The 17,971-nt window shown below is 44.0% G+C and overlaps 1 protein-coding gene across 2 annotated transcripts in view; it reads left to right on the forward strand.

The window, feature by feature from the left end:
- OSMR (oncostatin M receptor) overlaps positions 1 to 17,971 on the forward strand; it is a 64,448-nt gene that overhangs the window by 43,652 nt on the left and 2,825 nt on the right. For both annotated transcript variants that reach the window (XM_032773042.2, XM_032773043.2), the window contains exons 7-15: positions 2,094 to 2,257; positions 3,701 to 3,846; positions 9,577 to 9,739; positions 10,649 to 10,725; positions 11,385 to 11,607; positions 12,364 to 12,564; positions 13,072 to 13,173; positions 13,698 to 13,877; positions 16,362 to 16,526. In XM_032773042.2, the coding sequence (XP_032628933.1) occupies positions 2,094 to 2,257; positions 3,701 to 3,846; positions 9,577 to 9,739; positions 10,649 to 10,725; positions 11,385 to 11,607; positions 12,364 to 12,564; positions 13,072 to 13,173; positions 13,698 to 13,877; positions 16,362 to 16,526 (1,421 nt within the window). The remainder of the gene's footprint in view (positions 1 to 2,093; positions 2,258 to 3,700; positions 3,847 to 9,576; positions 9,740 to 10,648; positions 10,726 to 11,384; positions 11,608 to 12,363; positions 12,565 to 13,071; positions 13,174 to 13,697; positions 13,878 to 16,361; positions 16,527 to 17,971) is intronic.

Below are 17,971 nucleotides of genomic sequence, written 5' to 3' on the forward strand. Positions count from 1 at the left end.
GCGAGGTGTTTACAACGTCCATGATTGCTGTCTTGAGCTGAGCAGGGTCCATGCTTGCTATGCTATGGCGTTTGCACAGTTTACCCAGGAAAAAAGGCGCGAAATGGTTGTCTGCTGCTTTCACGGATGGAGGGGTGAGGCTGTACCCAGAACCACCCGTGATAATGTTTTTTGCCCCATCAGGCACTGGGATCTCAACCCAGAATTCCAAGGGGAGGGGGAGACTACCGGAACTATGGGATAGCTATGGGATAGCTTACCCACAGTGCAGCGCTCCGGAAATCGACACTAGCCTCGGTACATGGACGCACACCACTGAATTAATGTGCTTAGTGTGGCCGCGTGCACTTGACTTTATACAATCTGTTTTAAAAAAACGGTTTCTGTAAAATTGGAATAATCCCGTAGTGTAGACATACCCTTTCTCATGTTGTAAACTGAACACCTAGCCTCACTCTTGATTTAGTCTCCTCACCAGTTTCTGATCCATCACACTAATAAATTACCCTCCTTAACGAGGACTGACTGATTTTCTTTAATAGGTTCTTATGGGGGCCTTTGTCAAAGCTTTTTGAACATCCACGTGAGTCCTGGAAATATATTCTCCTTTACTCACTCTTTGTTGTCAGAAGGGCTGGATGGCTCATTCTGTTCCCACAGCTCAGGAACCAGGCTCTCTAATCAGAGTGAGCCACGCTCATTTTCTCACTTCTAACCCAGCCTAAGATTAGGCATTGCTAATTAATTTTTGTTTACAGACTGCACACATTTACTTGCGCAAATTCATCCCATACCCACCCTCCCCATAGGTGTCGTTTGGGCAGCATTTCCTCCCAGAGGCATGTGGGGGCATCCAGGGTAACATGCCATTGTCCCCCTCAGTTTTCTGCAAGCACTGAGCTGCCCTGGCTTTGCTCTACTCAGCCTGCCAGAGAATAGGGGTGCTCTGTCATGCCTACACTGCGGGCATGTTTCCAGCTCACTTGGCCCATCTGGCTCACTGCCTTTGCTGCTGGATGCCACCTCCTGGGTCCTTGTGCCTTCCCCTTCTATGCGTGCTGGGCACCCCGCATGGCTACCAGCTTGTTTCAACTCTGAGTGCCGGTAGGAGGAAGAGGCTGTGTGAAAGGAAGGGAGAATGGACAGGGTGGGGGAACAGAAGGGAAATGGGACAGGGAAGGGATGGGGAAGAGTTAGTGGGGAAGGGGAATGGGGGATAGGAGAATGCGTGTGGCATCCCCGTAGCAGGAGATGGGGTCCTCCATTAAGCCGGCCCGTTTCTCCCCCAGCACTGGTACCAGGTACCACTCCAGGTGGGGGAGGGAGCCAGTGAACCAGGGGAAGTGGCTTCAGTGTTTGTGTCGCACCTCCTCCGCAAAATAGTCAAACTATGCCTATGCTGCCCTCCCTCTCCGCCCTCCCCCGCTAGTTGTTGGACAGTCTGGAAAGCATCAGTGTTCTATGGCCTGGATCCTACAAATGGTTATAGACATGAATAAGTTTGTGCATATGAGTTCAATCCATTCAGGACACTGTATAACAGCTTAACCTCTGCTGAAAAACCAACAGTTCTGAAAATACTTATGGGCTGTTACTGAACCGTCTTGCACAAGGCCATTTTAGAATTGAATTGGTCAGAATTTTATATTTAACTCCCATGGAATTTTTCTGTGGTCAACAGCAAGAACATTGGGAATTCATCCAATTCTCTGTCCCCACAGTTCTCCTGCAGAATACTGAGTGGCATGAACAGTCAGCCCATGAAACAAGATAGAAGTATTAGATCACTCAACCTCATTAGATAATCAGCCACAGTTGCTTACCGACTTCTGAAAGCTTTTTGCTTTTCAAATAAACCATTCCTGGGTACCCTCCTTTATACCACAGTTGTTTTAAAATATAATAGAAATTACTATTTGTTACATTTGTTGATAGAGAATTATGCATATACAATAACTGTATTTTTATATTTAAGTTTTAGTTCTGTTCTAGGTAGGCATCACAATTTCTGAATCCATTATTGTACTTCTGCAGCATTTATGATTTTAAATCAAAGAAAAATAAACCAGTGTCTTTCTCCTCTCTCTTGAAAGGTCTTCCCAAAAAACATTGTGCTACCCAGAAACAGAAACTGATCTAGAACCCATCCGTTGTTCTTGGATGATAGGCCAGCAGATGATATACAACCTAACACTGACTGCCCAAAACCCGCTAGGGGAGACAAGTGCTAATTTTGTCCTTGATGTAGCTCATAGAGGTAAGGGTTTTCCTGCTCCTTGTTGATGTTTTGAAGGTTCTTTTGGGTAGGCTGAAGATCTCCACCAGCAAACATTCTGGGGCCACCCCTCTTATTTCCCTTTGAGGCAGTATTGTCAGAAAACCTCTCTCAGATTTAAAGATAGAAATATGTTTGTTCCTTCCCAACTTGCCCTGATTCCCATCTTCTCTGTGCCCACACTTGCCTGCTCCCTCTTTAGTTTCAGTTTTGCAGCTGCTGTTACTGATGAACACAGTCTGATCTCCAGGTTGAGAGCTAAGTGATCAAAATTATCCATTTTGTGGCTTCAGAATCTGCCAGATGTGGGAAGTGATGTGCAACAAAGGGCCCAAATGAAGCACACAAAAAAAGGAGCCACTCAGGAAACAAAGGGCTGTGGGATCATTCCTTTGGCGTACAGGACTTTGACACCACAGTTTCACAATTGCATGTTTCTGATGTAAATCTTCAAAACCCGAATTTGTGAGGGATGGACATAACTTTGAGATTAGACTGAATGATTTCCTCATAAGGAGTAACATTTGAGTGGTAAACACATTATTACAGAATCTGAGGGAGGGGGCACATGCCAGCCATGAGCAGTGGATGACAGTATTATCATCGTGCTAGTGCATGAGTCAAGAAGAGCATTTTACCATAAGTGAAGCAGAAAAATTGACTATACACAAAGGGCTCTCAAATGCATAAAGGAAACACACTGAAAACACAAGAAAATGAGTTTCTTTCTCCCACTGCTTTTAGTTCTAGGAATTCTAGGTGCTTCTTGTAACAATACTAGATGTTACTTTCTGATGGTATAAAGCTTTAGGTTTTGAGTGCTCTTCTAACCAGTCTTTTTAGGCAAGTCCTATCACTACAGATATTTGCTGCAGATTTTTTGTTGATTTTAAAAACATTAGCAAATAAAGTAAAACCAAATTTACACCCAACATTTCCAGCTCTGCAGTATCAATAATGGAAGCATTCAAGGGTCACATTTAGACACCATCTAGTCTACTACTACTACTTATGGAGCACATTTCATCTGAGGATCTCAATGGACTTTAACAAGGGAAGATGAATAGCGGTAGGCCCATTTTTCAGATGCAGAAACTGAGCCACAGAAAGTTTAATTGACCTGCTCACATTCAGTCAATCGAAGAGTGGTAAATAGAACTGCAAGTCTTTGGCTCCTAGTCCAGTGAACTACTTCTTGGCCTCAGAGCCCCCAGAGCAGTAGATAAACAAAAAAAGACTCCATTTCTAAAAGCATTACTTATTTTTACTAATACATATGTCCCTCTGTCTAGAATCCCACTGGGAGAGATGTAATGAGGCAATCCTAGACTAAGCCTCGTAATCACCTTTACTGCTCAATGAAGACATTTTGAAAGTGCTTGAATTCAAATTTTTCAGAATCTAACTTATCTTTTCCTTTGGCAGTTCATCCATTTCCCCCCTCTGACCTTTCTGTAGAAGATATGAAAGCCACCGAAGTCTTTTTATACTGGAGTATGGAACCCAAGCACAAAGCAATTAAGCTGCTATGTCAGATTGAAAATCGCCACCCAAGTGGACAAGTGGAACTGGTAAGAAACTTAAGTTTCAGTCTAGACAAGCAACTGGTGGTTTTGGGTATGGAATATAGTATATGTTTCATGGTTTTTAATACCATGGGTAGTGGGTGGGTGAACCACTGGCCCTTAGTAGGTGGAATGCCAAATGTGCACGTGTGTGTGATCGAATCACATTCTAGGAGAAATGTTCAGGCCTTTGAGGCTGTCAGTGTTGGTGGAGACCAGGTGAAAGACAAAAGATGACTGGAAAAAGGCTAATGTAGTGCCCAGCTTTAAAAAACAGGAAGGAAGAGGTTCCGGGGAACTACAGGCCAGTCAGCCTCACCTCAGTCCCTGGAAAAATCATGGAGCAGGTCCTCAAGGAATCAATTCTGAAGCACTTAGAGGAAAGGAAAGTGATCAGGAACAATCAGCATGGCTTCACCAAGGGCAAGTCATGCCTGCTAACCTAATTGTCTTCTATGAGGAGATAAACTGGGTCTGGTGGAATGAGGGGAAAACAGTAGAACGTGTTATTCCTTGACTTTAGCAAAGCTTTTGATACGGTCTCCCACAGTATTCTTGCCAGCAAGTAAAGAAGTATGAGCTGGAATGAATGGAATATAAGGTGGCTAGAAAGCTGGCTAGATCGTCGGTGCTCATGAGTAGTGATCATGCTCCATGTCTAGTTGGCAGCCAGTATCAAGCAGAATGCCCAAGGGTCGTCCTGGGGCTGGTTTTGTTCAATATCTTCATTAATGATCTAGAAGATGGTGTGGACTGCACCCTCAGCAAATTTGCAGATTACACTAAACTGGACGAGTAGTATATACGCTGGAGGGTAGGGGTAGCATACAGAGAGACCTAGACAAATTAGAGGATTGGCCAAAAAAGAATCTGATGAGGTTCAACAAGGACAAGTGCAGAGTCCTGCACTTAAGACAGAAGAATACCATATACTGCTACAGATGGCTATGCAGCAGTCTGCAGAAAAGGACCTAAGAGTTACAGTGGACGAGAAGCTGGATGTGAGCTGACGGTGTGTCCTTGTTGCCAAGAAGGCTAACGGCATTGGGCTGCATAAGTAAGGCATGCCAGCAGATTGAGGGATGTGATCATTCCCCCTATTCAACATTGGTGAGACCCACTTGGAGTACTGTGTCCAGTTTGGGCCCCAAACTATAAGAAGGATGTGGAAAAATTGGAAAGAGTCCAGCGGAGGGCAACAAAAATGATTAGGGGGCTGGAGCACGTGACTTATGAGGAGAGGCCGATGGAACTGGGATTGTTTAGTCTCCAGAATTGAAGAATGAGGGGGGATTTGATAGCTGCTTTCAACTACCTGAAAGGGGGTTCCAAAGAGGATGGATCTAGACTGTTCTCAGTGGTGGCAGATGACAGAACAAGGAGTAATGGCCTCAAGTTGCAGTGTGGGAGGTTTAGGTTGGATATTAGGAAAAACTTTTTCACTAGGAGGGTGGTGGAATCTTCCTTCCTTTGAGGTTTTTAAGGTCAGGCTTGACAAAGCCCTGGCTGGGATGATTTAGTTGGTGTTGGTCCTGCTTTGAGCAAGGGGGTTGACTAGATGACCTCCTGAGGTCCCTTCCAACCCTGATATTCTATGATTCTATGAAAGCTATTGTGAGCGGCAAGATAGATGAGGTCATATATTTTATTAAATCAACTTCTGTTGGTGGAAGGAACAAGTTTTGGGGCTTCACAGAGCTCTTCCTCGTGTCTAGAGAAGATAATCAGAGTATCACACCACCAATAGATGTCTCCTGCCTTGTCTGTCTCATGTCCTGCCACCAACACGGCTACACCACCACTGCAAAGGCCACTGAGAACAGACAAGTTATTGAGGCTGGCTCTGTGGGAGCAGCAAGAGAGATGAAAGAGAGAGGTTGGGACAGAGCCAGTGGAGAGACTTTAGTAGTGAGTGATGTGGTCTGATCAGGTCAGGAAGAGAATCGTAGCAGTTGCATAATTCATAGGTATTTAAAGTCAAAATGGACGGCAGTGGTCATCTGGTCTGACCTTGTGCATAACACAGGCCATAGAATTTCACCCAATGATTTCTGCATCTAGCTCAACATGGTTGAATTAGAACAAAACTTGTAGAAAGACATCCACAGGCAAGCTGTCCCAGTCATTAATAACCCTCACCTAAAAATCAGCAGTTGTTTCCAGTTTGAACTTTCACTTTCCAGTCACTGTAAATCTTGAGAGAAGCAATAATAGAGGCTACAAGTGAGGAAAGTGCATGTGTCTGGGTGGTGGGAAGGGAATCTGGCTATGGACAAGTGTTTTTAAAATGTTGTGGAGCAAATAGCAAGAAGATTTAGAGACAACCTTGTTGGAAGAGGAGCAGGAAAGGAGGAATCATAGATGCTCTGTAGCATGTGAGCCTGAGACACAGGAAAAAATGGCTGTGTGAATAGCAATGGCAAAAGGAGAGAATGCAGAAAGCTTAGGAAGCAAAGTAAATTGCTCAGGCTTGGCCATGTGAAAGTTTGAAGAGCTGAAAACCATCAGGATATGTCAGAGTCAGAGTCAACTCCTTTCCCAAGACAAGATCAAGCAACCAGTCAGGAGAGGCAAGGGTGGGAGGAGGTATAAGGAACACTAAAAGCCAAAGAAAAGGTGGCCTTGCCCAGTACATAACCTCACTCCCTACCCCTCCCATGCAGTACAAAAGAGGTGGTACTAAAGCCCCCAGACTCAAGACCCTCCAAAACGGAACATGACCATAAATTGTAAGGGGTGGTACCAGGGCATAAACTACAGGCATAATTAAGCCTACTAAAAAGGAAGAGAAAGGAAGGAAAAGCTCTGCTGGTGTACAGAGCTGTGGATATGCTTTCTTGTTAACCCCAATAAACATTGCATTGCCTGCACTTTGGACTCTGGCCTTCTGCTTTCTGTTTGTGGAGCAAGAACCAAGGTAGGGTGGTGCAGTCCTAACAGACCCTCCCATTGTCTGACCTGCCCATAATTTTGCACAATTGTGAAAATTTAAATAGATTAAGATTTTTAAAAGTGCTTAGACATCAATATTGAATACAATTACAAAAAATTAAAATTGCATTCTGGCAAGCCTATGGCTAAGTAATTTAATATAACCTGTGTTTTCTGGGACAGGTGATCCTGAATTCTATTCCTACTGATGACCAGGGAAGTCTGTTCAGCCTCATTGTGTGGTACTGCTGACGACTGTGATATCTCTGTGACCAAAGAACTGTTGCAGTGGACATTTAGACTTCCCAGATGTATTATGCTGACTAGTCTGCATATACATTATTGTCCTCTATTGGGTAGAATGCTAGACTTAATGCAGTGTGTAAGAGCTTGCTACCATGTACTGGCAAGAGGCCTTATAATCCCTAATATTACTGGAGCTAATGGAGATTTCAGCTTCAGTTCCAGTGGTACAGGCCTATGTGTAGGAGGCAGAATGTTCTGAATTACAGCTTGGTGTCTGTGCAGGTACAGCATGTAGTCTAGCTGATGTCCATGAAGACTTGTGTGAACATTCAGTTTTCTAGCTTTCCTGACCCCTCTCAGCCTCCTGGACCGGGAGGAAGGTTGCGGCAGAGTCCATAACCTTGTTCCACATACTTTAGTGAGTGTTTAGCTCACCTGTTCTTCACAAGTTGATCTAGAGTTCCCTGTAGTGCAGTTCCCACACAGGCAGCTCAGCCCCAGAATATTAAAGGACAAGTAAAGCTTGAAAACTTGTCTCTCTCACAAACAGAAGTTGGTTCAATAAAAAATATTACCTCACCCACCTTGCCTCTCTAAGTAAAGCACAAGCAGGAGTGCTCCACTTTTGTAGGAAGTGTAAATGGACAGGCCTCCCTGAAGATCTCCCAGCGGATGTTCTGTCTCAGGTGTGCCAACTGCAGGAGATCATCACAGATGATAGTTTAGAGGAGGGGACTACACAAAATATGGGGTCCCTATTGCAGACCCATTTTATCTTGAGCAGAGTTCATCCTAATCTTTTTCCAAACTTGAGATGCTGTTTGTGTAGGGAAAGCCCCTGGTGGGCTGGGCCGGTTTGTTTATCTGTTGCGTCCGCAGGTTCGGCCGATCGCGGCTCCCATTGGCTGAGGTTTGTTGCTCCAGGCCAATGGGGGCTGCTGAAAGCGGCGGCCAATAAGTCCCTCGGCCCACGCTGCTTCCAGCAGCTCCCATTGGCCTGGAGCAGCGAACTGCGGCCAGTGGTAGCCGTGATCGGCCAAACCTGTGGATGTGGCAGGTAAACAAACCGCCCTGGCCCGCTAGGGGCTTTCCCTACGTATGTGGTGTCCCAAGTTTGGGAAACACTGCTTTTGAGGATGGTAGCAAGTGGGGGGGGGGCACCTGATGGGACGGTCCAATGTGGAACATGTGTATACTTGTCACGGAGTCCCCGGGCGATGCTCTGGAACTGCTCCCCACAAAGCCAGTCAGGACTTTGGGGAGCCTCCTCTCCCTTGGAGCAGACTTGTTCAGGGCAAGAAGCTCACACGTCTTCACCTCCTGGGTCTCTCCTTGGAGACATTCAGCATCCTCTGCCCTCCGTGGGCCTCCCACAGTGAGCCCACCCAGCGGGGTCCTGGGGAAGCCACAGGGTTCTGCACCCCCACTTTGCAGTCAGACGTGACTCTCAGCCAGCAAAACAGAGTTATTCGATGACTGAACAGGGTCTAAAACAAGAGCTTTAGATACAGCGAACCGGACCCCTTGGCCGGGGTCCATTCTGGGAGACAGTGAGCCAGACCCCAGGTCTGCACTTCACTCCTCGTCCCCAGCAAGCTGCAGACTCCTCCCCCTCCAGCCCCTCCTCTCTGCTCAGCTCCTTTCCCGGGCCAGGAGGTCACCTGATCCCTTTGTTCTCCAACACTTTCAGTTGCACCTTTCAGGGGGGGCCCAGGCCATCAGTTGCTAGGAGACAGGATGTCAGGCATTTAGGTGCACCGGCCCTTTGCTCTGCAGCAATCACACACTCTTATCCCACCACCTAGATACTTAAGAACTGCATAGGGGACACTGAGGCACCAACACAGTGTTCAGAGCAAACATTAAGAACAGTCCCAGTTCGTCACAATACTAATATCCAAATGGTATGTACATGTCCAGAACATCATCCTATTTACCTGATCCTAGTAAGGAGGTCCATTTTAAATATGATAAAAGAAAGGGGCATATGGACACCAGCAGAAGCACCAGAGGCAGAAGTGGGAGAAATAGCTCTCACTAATTACACCTTTTTCAACCTACATAGATAAAAAATTAAGTACACCTCTACCCCGATATAACGCTGTTCTCAGGAGCCAAAAAATCTTACTGCGTTATAGGTGAAACCGAGTTACATTGAACGTGCTTTGATCCACTGGAGAGCGCAGGCCCTCCCCAGAGCACTGCTTTACCGCGTTACAGCTGAATTCATGTTATATTGGGTCACGATATATCGGGGTAGAGGTGTAGCAATATTGGCAGACCAACCTGAAGGGCTCCTATTGACAGCATTAGAAAAAGGGGTTAATAGAGCTCTTTGTGGGCCTCCCATATGTCCATGTATTTGGACCTACTCTGACTTTTCCAACATGTTTCCACATAATTTTCTGCATTAGATCAAATTTGACAAGACAGATGTAATAAACATGCTGTTGATTGAAGCAGGGGACAGAATGACTTCCTGAATCTCAGCCAACCACCTCTTTCTCATGAAAGATGTCTGAACCCTAACCACGTCACATTTCTCCTTTGCTTTTGCAGCACAATACTTCAGTTGTTCAGTCAAATTCATATCCACACCTCACCCTAGGTGGCTTGCAGCCTTTCACCAATTATGCCTTTAGAATGCGCTGTGGTGCAGCTAGCCACTTCTGGAAATGGAGTGAATGGAGCAAAACTATAAGAGGGAGAACAAATGAAGCAGGTGAGTTCAGTCCATTGGGAAGGGGGACGGAGAGGGGTGGGAGGCTGAAACTTGCTCTTCAAGTTTCTGTTCGCCATCTGCCAAACTGATGTCTGGAAATATCAGCAAGATCCTTGTCATTGGTGAATGGAGCTGGAGAGGAAAAACAAGCCCAAGAGCTGCAGGTATTGGGTCAATACCATTTTAAAATATGTGCACAGAACAGACTGATTGGTGAAACTCGAGCTTCAGGTGAAATCAGATAAGGTTTTAGACCTCCAGGTGCTTTATCTGAACCTTGTGCCAAACTCAATCCCTTCACTTTTTTCCCTGGCCAGGGAGGTGTGCTAGTTGACTCTTTGTCTTCCCTTTGCCACTCCCAGTATATCTTCAGCTATCTTCTATGATGTCTCTGCCTTGAATTACACCATTGGCTCCCTCCTCCCTGTAACCCCCTCTTCCTATGCCTCCCCAGACTGTTGGTATAGCACATCTTTTAAAGGTTCCGTTTGTTTGGAATCTATCAAACTGCTAGGTCTCCACCACTTTAAATCTGAAGTTCTGGTGCTTGACTGAGCCCAGAATGCACCAGATGAATCAGAACTGGGGAGACATGAAGTGAGTGCAGCTGGACCACTGAACAGGTGTAGTAGTAGCTTTGTGTTTTGAGTGTGGAGGCATCATTCAGTGGTGGGAACATCTGTGTGTGTTGGGGAGGGAGCGGAAGTGGGGCTTGGCAAGGAATGATCCAGGAGTCGTTTCTGTAGTTTCAAGGGAGTTTCAGTTTTTGGTTTGGAGGCACAGGGTCGGTGAGTTTTGGGGTCTAGCTGAGTTGCATGTGGGATGTTCTCCTTAACAAATATTAGGAAAGATTTGGATAGTTCACCCTTCCCAATATACAACAGCTTTGTTTTATGTGATTGATCGCAGCTCCCTCAGGGAAACTTGATGTCTGGAGAGAAGTTACCCCAGTTTTGGGAGGACGGAATGTGACCTTATTCTGGAAGGTGAGTCCAGGCACAGAAATGGTTAAGAATGTTTACAGAAATGACTGGCACAGTATCTGGGGTATTTTTCCTGGCAGGGTGCAAGATTTCACTTTCATTTTAGTTTTCCATATGATGTGCTGCTCTTGTGACAATGGAAACCATAATCATCACACTGCTTACACTGGTCCTGGGAGAGTCTGGATTTTTGTTCAAGAAGCTGTGGATTTGGACCATATGTTGCTTTTTTTTTTTTTGTGGCACCTCCATTCCCCCCCAAGAAAATGTAGTTATGTTATGTTTGGGTGCCAAAATGATTTTTTAAAAAGTTAATGGAAAGCCTACTTTTTTAAATTGTCCATTCAGTAAGCACAAATAGGAAACAATATACACAAGTCGTTCAGATTGCCTTATTTCAAAACTCCCTGTAACTTAAAAAAAATATTTCTATATGCACATATTGACAATTATTTCCACTTAACCCATATTTGTTTAATGTCATCCTTCAAGTGAAAACCAATTCTCTCTTTTTTTCCCCTGTAAAACAGAATATCACAAGTACAGTATCCTTCTTACCCTTAAAAGCTTCTACCATAAGAATCCTGCCAAATACAATTTGTAGTAGCATAAATTTAGCTGCAGATTAAATAGATCTTGAAATATTTTCATTTTTTTCCCAGCCATTTCCAGACTTTAGAGCTAATAGTGGAGGTATTTCATTTGAGATAACCTTGGAAAAGTTAGGGAAAGCCTCTGAGCCTGAACACATCTCCATTTCTGCATTACAAAACAGTACTACAATTTCCATCGATAACCATTCCTACAAAATCAGCGTGGCAGCAAGAAACAATATTGCTTCTTCACTTCCTTCAGTGATAATCATCTCCCGGGTGACAGATAATGGTTTGTGTATCTTCAATCCAATTAAAATAACTTTTGTGGGTGCTTATCTTGTATAGTTATTTTACAGTCAGTAATATTTTATTTATCATCATGGAACAATTAATCTAGTCTTGGAATTAAAATGACTGTTTTGCCACTGATGTGTTTGAAAACTATTACCGTCTATCAATGGATATCACTTAGCCTGTAAGATAATAGCATTATTTGTATCTTTATCTATTCCCCGTTCTCCATGCATCTGGGGTTTTCACAAATATAATATGGTACATTCATGGGGTTATCCCAGTGAGCAAAATACATATGGGTTTAACCAACAAAGTCCTCAGTCCTGCATTTGCATATGGATGCAAGGATCCCACTCACATAGAACTCATGTCAGGATCAGGATCTAGTGACCTACTATTTCGGGCTCTAGTTTTGTGAGTCTGCAGTTCAGTTCCTGATATTAAAAATTTTAATGGAGTCACCCAACTAGAAGGTATTTGATTAATTAGCCTCTTAGTGGTAGGGATCAATTTTCAGGGTCCTTTCCCTATGGGGGGGTGAGTATTTCATAATGATGATAACATTATTGAAAAGACAAAATCTGAAGTTTTACTGGTATCCAGTCACCGGGTATAGTAATGGCAATACTAGCATAGTAATTCTACCAATCTTAATTTGACCTGAAGTATAAGTCTTCCTGCTAGAAAACATATATATTCTAGATAGATAGATATACTATTTTGTGAAGTGCTTTAGTCCATTCTTTCCAAGGTGCTGAAGAAAAGGTTGATCACACTGACCTTGAAGAAGAAAGAGTTAATGGCACAGTTGATGGCATTTATATTTCTTGGAAGGCCACAAATGCATTTCATGGATACATTGTCGATTGGTGCAACTTTCCGAGGTCCCAACTTTGTGACTTTCAGTGGAAGAGATTCGATTTCAACACCTCCAGTTGTCTCATCAACTCAGGTGAAAGCAGAACAATTCTTAAGATGTTTATGCTGCAACTCTTTGTTAGGGCATTGGGTGGCATGCACCTGAATTTTAGGAAACGGTTTCTGGGAAATCAATTATTAAAGTCTAACAACTGCCCAGTGTGACAGTTTAACCTTGAGACAATTATTAAAGTCCAACCCCCTGCACTGAGGCAGGACCAAGTAAAGACCATTGCTGATAGGTGTTTGTCCATCAGGACCATCTGTGGTATTGTTTTGTTTACTATCTTGATCAAACACCACGAACAGGCAGTCAACATTACTAGAATTTAGCTGGGATTCAGTTTCAACACCTCTAGTTGTTTTACCAGCACTAAGTAAGGGCTGTGTTTCCTAGGGCCTCCTTTGGATAACTTCAGTGGTTCAAGATCAGGATTTTTAATTAATTATAGATCTCCATATAAATCAAATGTGGTTCTGTTTTCTTACCTAAAACTGCTGAAGCTTAATATTTTTTAAATACAGTTATATTATTTTCTAGCTGCTTTCATGCCTGGAGTGAGATACAGCTTCAGGGTTTATGGATCTCTAGCTAATGAAGATTTTTTCCTGGGGAAGAAGGTTGGGTACACTAAAGAACTTGGTAAGCTGAAAACATTTTACAAGTGTACATATTTGCTAAATGGGGCTCATGAAAATAGAGGGGAGTTCTGTAGCTGTACTGTCTTTTCTCTGCTTCCTTGCACTTAACTACAAGCAATGTTTGACATACACAATGTTGCTTCCCCCGTCCCATTGCATACATGTAATAAACCCATACAAAATAGCCTCTGATGACTGCTATGGGGCAGTTTGGTTAGTATAGCTCTCAGGAAAACAAAAGTCCACACCAGTCAGGGAAACTGAGCTATAACAACATTAGCAATAACTATTTGATTAAACAGTTGTTTCTATGCATGATGTAGATGGGCCCACAGATGTTTTGTGGTACCAGGAGGCTTTCAGGAAGAACAGGCTTAGTTCAGTTTTTATTTGAAAATCGTGATGTTCTGTTTGTAAACAATTCAAATTTAATGAGACACAACAGATGGGAATGCAGAAGCAATGCCAAGTGAGGAGATAAACTTTCTGGAAATTAAACATGTTTGTCAATTTCCTTCTTTCCAGCTCCTAGACTCAACCCTCAAGGGAAAATAACTGAGATGAGTTCCCATACTGTAACCATAACTTGGGATTCTTATCCCATAAATGAGTCACAGCCTGGATTCATAAGAGGTTATCATGTTTATGTGAAAACCATGGAAGAAGAATGCAGTTTGAAGGGATCCACAAAACACGCTCTTTCGGGTAATTGATTCTTTGAACCAAGAAAGCTGTACACCCATCAGTCCAATACATCACATACTGAAATGTGTGAAAGGCTGCACCTTTTTTGCTCAGGAGATCAATAAACTGGAATCTCCTGAAAAGTTCTTCACACTTACATGTTAGGCAGATAAATCAATACACTGGGGAATAAATGGAATGATTTCAACCTCTAAAGTGATGTAACTGGTGCCTTCTCTCCAAGGACTGAGTGTAGAGTGCTTTTAATTGACAGAAGCAGGACTCTACTAATACACAGAGGATTATTTAGGGCCCCCATTTTGTAGGCCATTATGAGGGAGCTTCTATGGACTTCAGAGTGCACTTCACAGGTGGAATGGCTGCAGTATCAGCTCCCTACATTGCACTGAATTTCCATCTCTTATGAATTGAACTCGGGTGGAGTTTTCAAAATTCTCACTCATTCTCTTTTTGGAAGACAGATGAAGAAGCTACTATCAGTTTTATTATGACAGTGAGGATTTTTAGAGGTAGTTGTGTGTTGATGTTTTCATAGCTTTAGGGTTGTGTCTCTGTGGAAACTCCCCATCTGGTCCATTTGCCTTATTCCATTACGTGAATATGTGTATAGCTCTGGTCTACGCAATCTGTTTGTCTAGTTGTGAAGCTGACCTGGGGACTGTGTTAAGCATTTGTGGCCCAGAGCTACTTGGCATATCGTCTCTGATTTTCCTGCACTGAACTCTACTCAAGATGGCAAAATTTCAGTGCATCCAAGTTCTCAGACACTCCCACTGAATGCAAAAAAAAAAAATGGTTTATTCTTACCTGTTGATTTCTCTTCTCCAACATGGACTGTGTCCTGATTCACCACCCATGGGTCCATTCCCCTCTTCTGATAGGACTGGTGTCAGGTGAAGCTGCATGTCTGCGTGAGCTGGGCTGTCCGGGGCCTGCCCACCAGCATCCTGTCAGAACAAGATTAACTGTGCAACAGTCGGCACTACTGTAACTGTATATACCTGCAAATATTCTTACCCAGGAAGGGTGTAAGAGCAAAGCCCTACCAGCCCCCACCATCTGATATACTGATGGGGGGGCGAGGGTGTTATCTCAGGCAGAACCAGCACTGAGGCTGGGGAGATGAGGGATGTGGCTAAGAAACACTTGAAGTGGGAACAGATTGCTAGTCCTAGTTTTTCTGTGTCCCTTACTTCAGGCATTTCTGCCTGAAGGTGAAGCAGGACATGCCCTCTCCTCCCCCCCCACCCAGGGGGCTACAGGCCCATCAAATACAAGTGGCATCTGCCCCGCCGGGGGCTCTTGGGTTATAGCTTGTTTGCCGTTTGCCATTGGCATTGGCAGCCTGCTCCTGGGTTACTACAACCTGGTCAAGTGGAACAGAGAGAGGAGGTGCCTTCAGATTGAGGAGATGGAAACCCATATCGCTTTGTTTCCCCTTCTACTAGCAGAGTTAGATCGAAGGACCCTGCGGCTCTTACTGGAGAATCTTGGGGAGGAGGCCAAAATCATGAAAGATGTTCCTGGGTGGAAGGTGGGGGAGTCTGTATTCCACACTGACCGCTGGGTTCCTCCGACACCAAATGAGCTTTATTACCTCAGGCCTCTAAGTGAGCTGCACAACGAGAAGTTTGGTTTGCAGTGATATGTCTGAAGCTTGGCCAGGACTCTCCCCAGCCCGCTGGTTCCTCCAGTTCTTGCACCACTAACATTATCTCTGTCAGATGCAATGCTCAAAGGCCATGTGTTCCAAGTGTGTGACATTAAATAGTCTGATGGAAAAAAAAATCAGTAAGGTGCTGCGGGGTGGGGGATGGAGGGTGCAGAGAGAAGAAAGGGACAGAGGCAGAACAAGAAAACAAAACCTGCTGAAAAGCTATTAACAAAAGGTAAGAGAATTGTGGAAGTGGAAACAGAGCTCGTAGCTTAGCAGAAGCAGAGACTTCTGACAGGAAGTTGGTGGCTGGTCCCTACTGGATTGGCTTTCTCAGACACACTGTTGCTGCTATCTCCAGTCCAATCAGAGGAGATGCCACTCAACCCAGCAGTAATGAGTTAGAGCAGAGATTCTCAAAGGAATGTTTTCTGTGGGGGTGTGAGAAGTCGCTCTGCCTTCAGAGCTGGGAGGCCAGAAAGCAGCGGCTGCTGGCCAGGCGCATAGCTCTGAAGGCATTGCCACTGCCAGGAGCAGTGGAGAAGTAAAGATAGCAATGTGCCACCCTTAAACTTCTCCACTCCTGCTGGCAGCAGCGCTGCCTTCAGAGCTGTTTGCCTGGCCAGCAGCTGCCATTCTCTCCTCTGTCTTCAGAGCTGGGCAGCAGTATATGTACTTGTGTGGTAGGAGCTGTGGGGGTGTAAAGGACTATTGACACAAAGAAGGGGGCACGAGAACCACTGAGTTAGAGCACATCCCTCTTCCTGAAAGGCAACACACATTAAAAAACAATTGAGAGTAATGATTTTTAACATCTCCTTTGATTATAGATGGTACAGTCCTATGTAAATACACTGTAGAAAACCCAGAAGAAAAGAGATATGTGGTGAAACACCTGATGCCAGAAACAACGTATGCACTAGCAGTTAAAGCTTACACTGGCGGAGGAGAGACCCCCATCGATGCCTATATACGTGTAGACACACTACATGACAGTGAGTTTAGAAAATGAAAATATGTATTCGAGGGGCTGGGGGGAAAGGGCGGAAGAAGGGAAATTAGCACCCGTCATTGCTGGCTTCTTTTCTAAAAAGAAAAAGGGTTTATTAGATTAGGTAGAGATGAATGGATCCGAATAAAATACATCTTCTAACTGGGATCTATTAATGGATGCATTCAAATAATACTAATTGCCAAATTAAATGTTTTAGTACTTGTATAGCTCCTTTCATCTATAAACAGGCCAACATTTAAAGCATTTTACCATGTTATTTAAGCCTTATAAACCCCCTGTAAGGTAGGCAAGCACATTTATACCCACTTTGCAGATAGCAACACTGAGGCTCATTTACAGAATGAAACCAGTGACAGAGTTGAAACCAGAACTCAGGAATACTGACTCCTGGTCCTCTTCTCCAAATACCAGACCATACGAGAGTAATAGAGAGGAATTTTATTTAGTTCCAGCTAATTTTATAACCTATAAGAAGACTATAAACCATTTCATATACTGGCTGTTGCTTTCATGACCAAGTAGTTAATTTATGTGCAAATAAAGGTGCTGGACTTCCTAACATTTATTTGTATGAAAAACTGGCTTACAAATCCACCAACTCTTGCATTCCATGCTAGATGTGACCAAAGGGTCGCTGCATGAGAATCATACTCACTAACTGTAGCCATATTAGACAGAGAGAAAAAAAGAGTAATTACTTACCTGTAATTCTGTTTGCTTGAAGATGTCACACCAGAATCTAACTCTTGGGACTTGTGCTCCCAAGCTGAAACTCCCCGGCTTTGTCCTCAGAAGAAGTAGGAGTGTTGTTTAGTGCATGAAAACCATACATTTTACACTGAGCAGCATGCACTGCCACTACACTTCAGTGCCTAGACCCTCCCAGACAGCTAGTGAAGCCATCCCTTCTGCCCGCTTTGGTTAATTTAATATCAAAACTCAATTTCCTTGTTTGTTACACCACTGCATGACCCCATTGGGTAACTATTGTGGAAACAAGCTCTAGGGGCTTAATTTGGTTTGCTGCTGAGCTCCCTCGTCTCCCTTGATTTGGCATTTGGAACACTGTAGTATTGGGGCCTTTGGCCCCCAATAAGCAAAGCACTTAAGTATGTCCTTACATCCTATTTACGTCACTTCTTTCTTTTTACAGGGATAGATGGACTGGAGATGTTTAAAGTGCTTTGCTAAGTAAGTGTCTTCATGGCAAAAAAAGTGTATTTTTTACAGTGGTGTAACCATTTCAGTGTAGCACCCTAGAGGAGACAAGGCATAGGCAGTTTTTACTTCAATGTACCTGCTTGAGGTAAATCCCAGAGGGACATAGGATTGACCTTGAGCAGTTACATTGAGGTCAGAACTACACATGCTTTGTCTCCATTGGGGTTTTACTGCAGGAAAGCAATCTCAGCATAAAAAACCCAT

The sequence above is a fragment of the Chelonoidis abingdonii genome, chromosome 6 (genome assembly GCF_003597395.2).
Source record: "Chelonoidis abingdonii isolate Lonesome George chromosome 6, CheloAbing_2.0, whole genome shotgun sequence".
NCBI lineage: Eukaryota > Metazoa > Chordata > Testudines > Testudinidae > Chelonoidis > Chelonoidis abingdonii.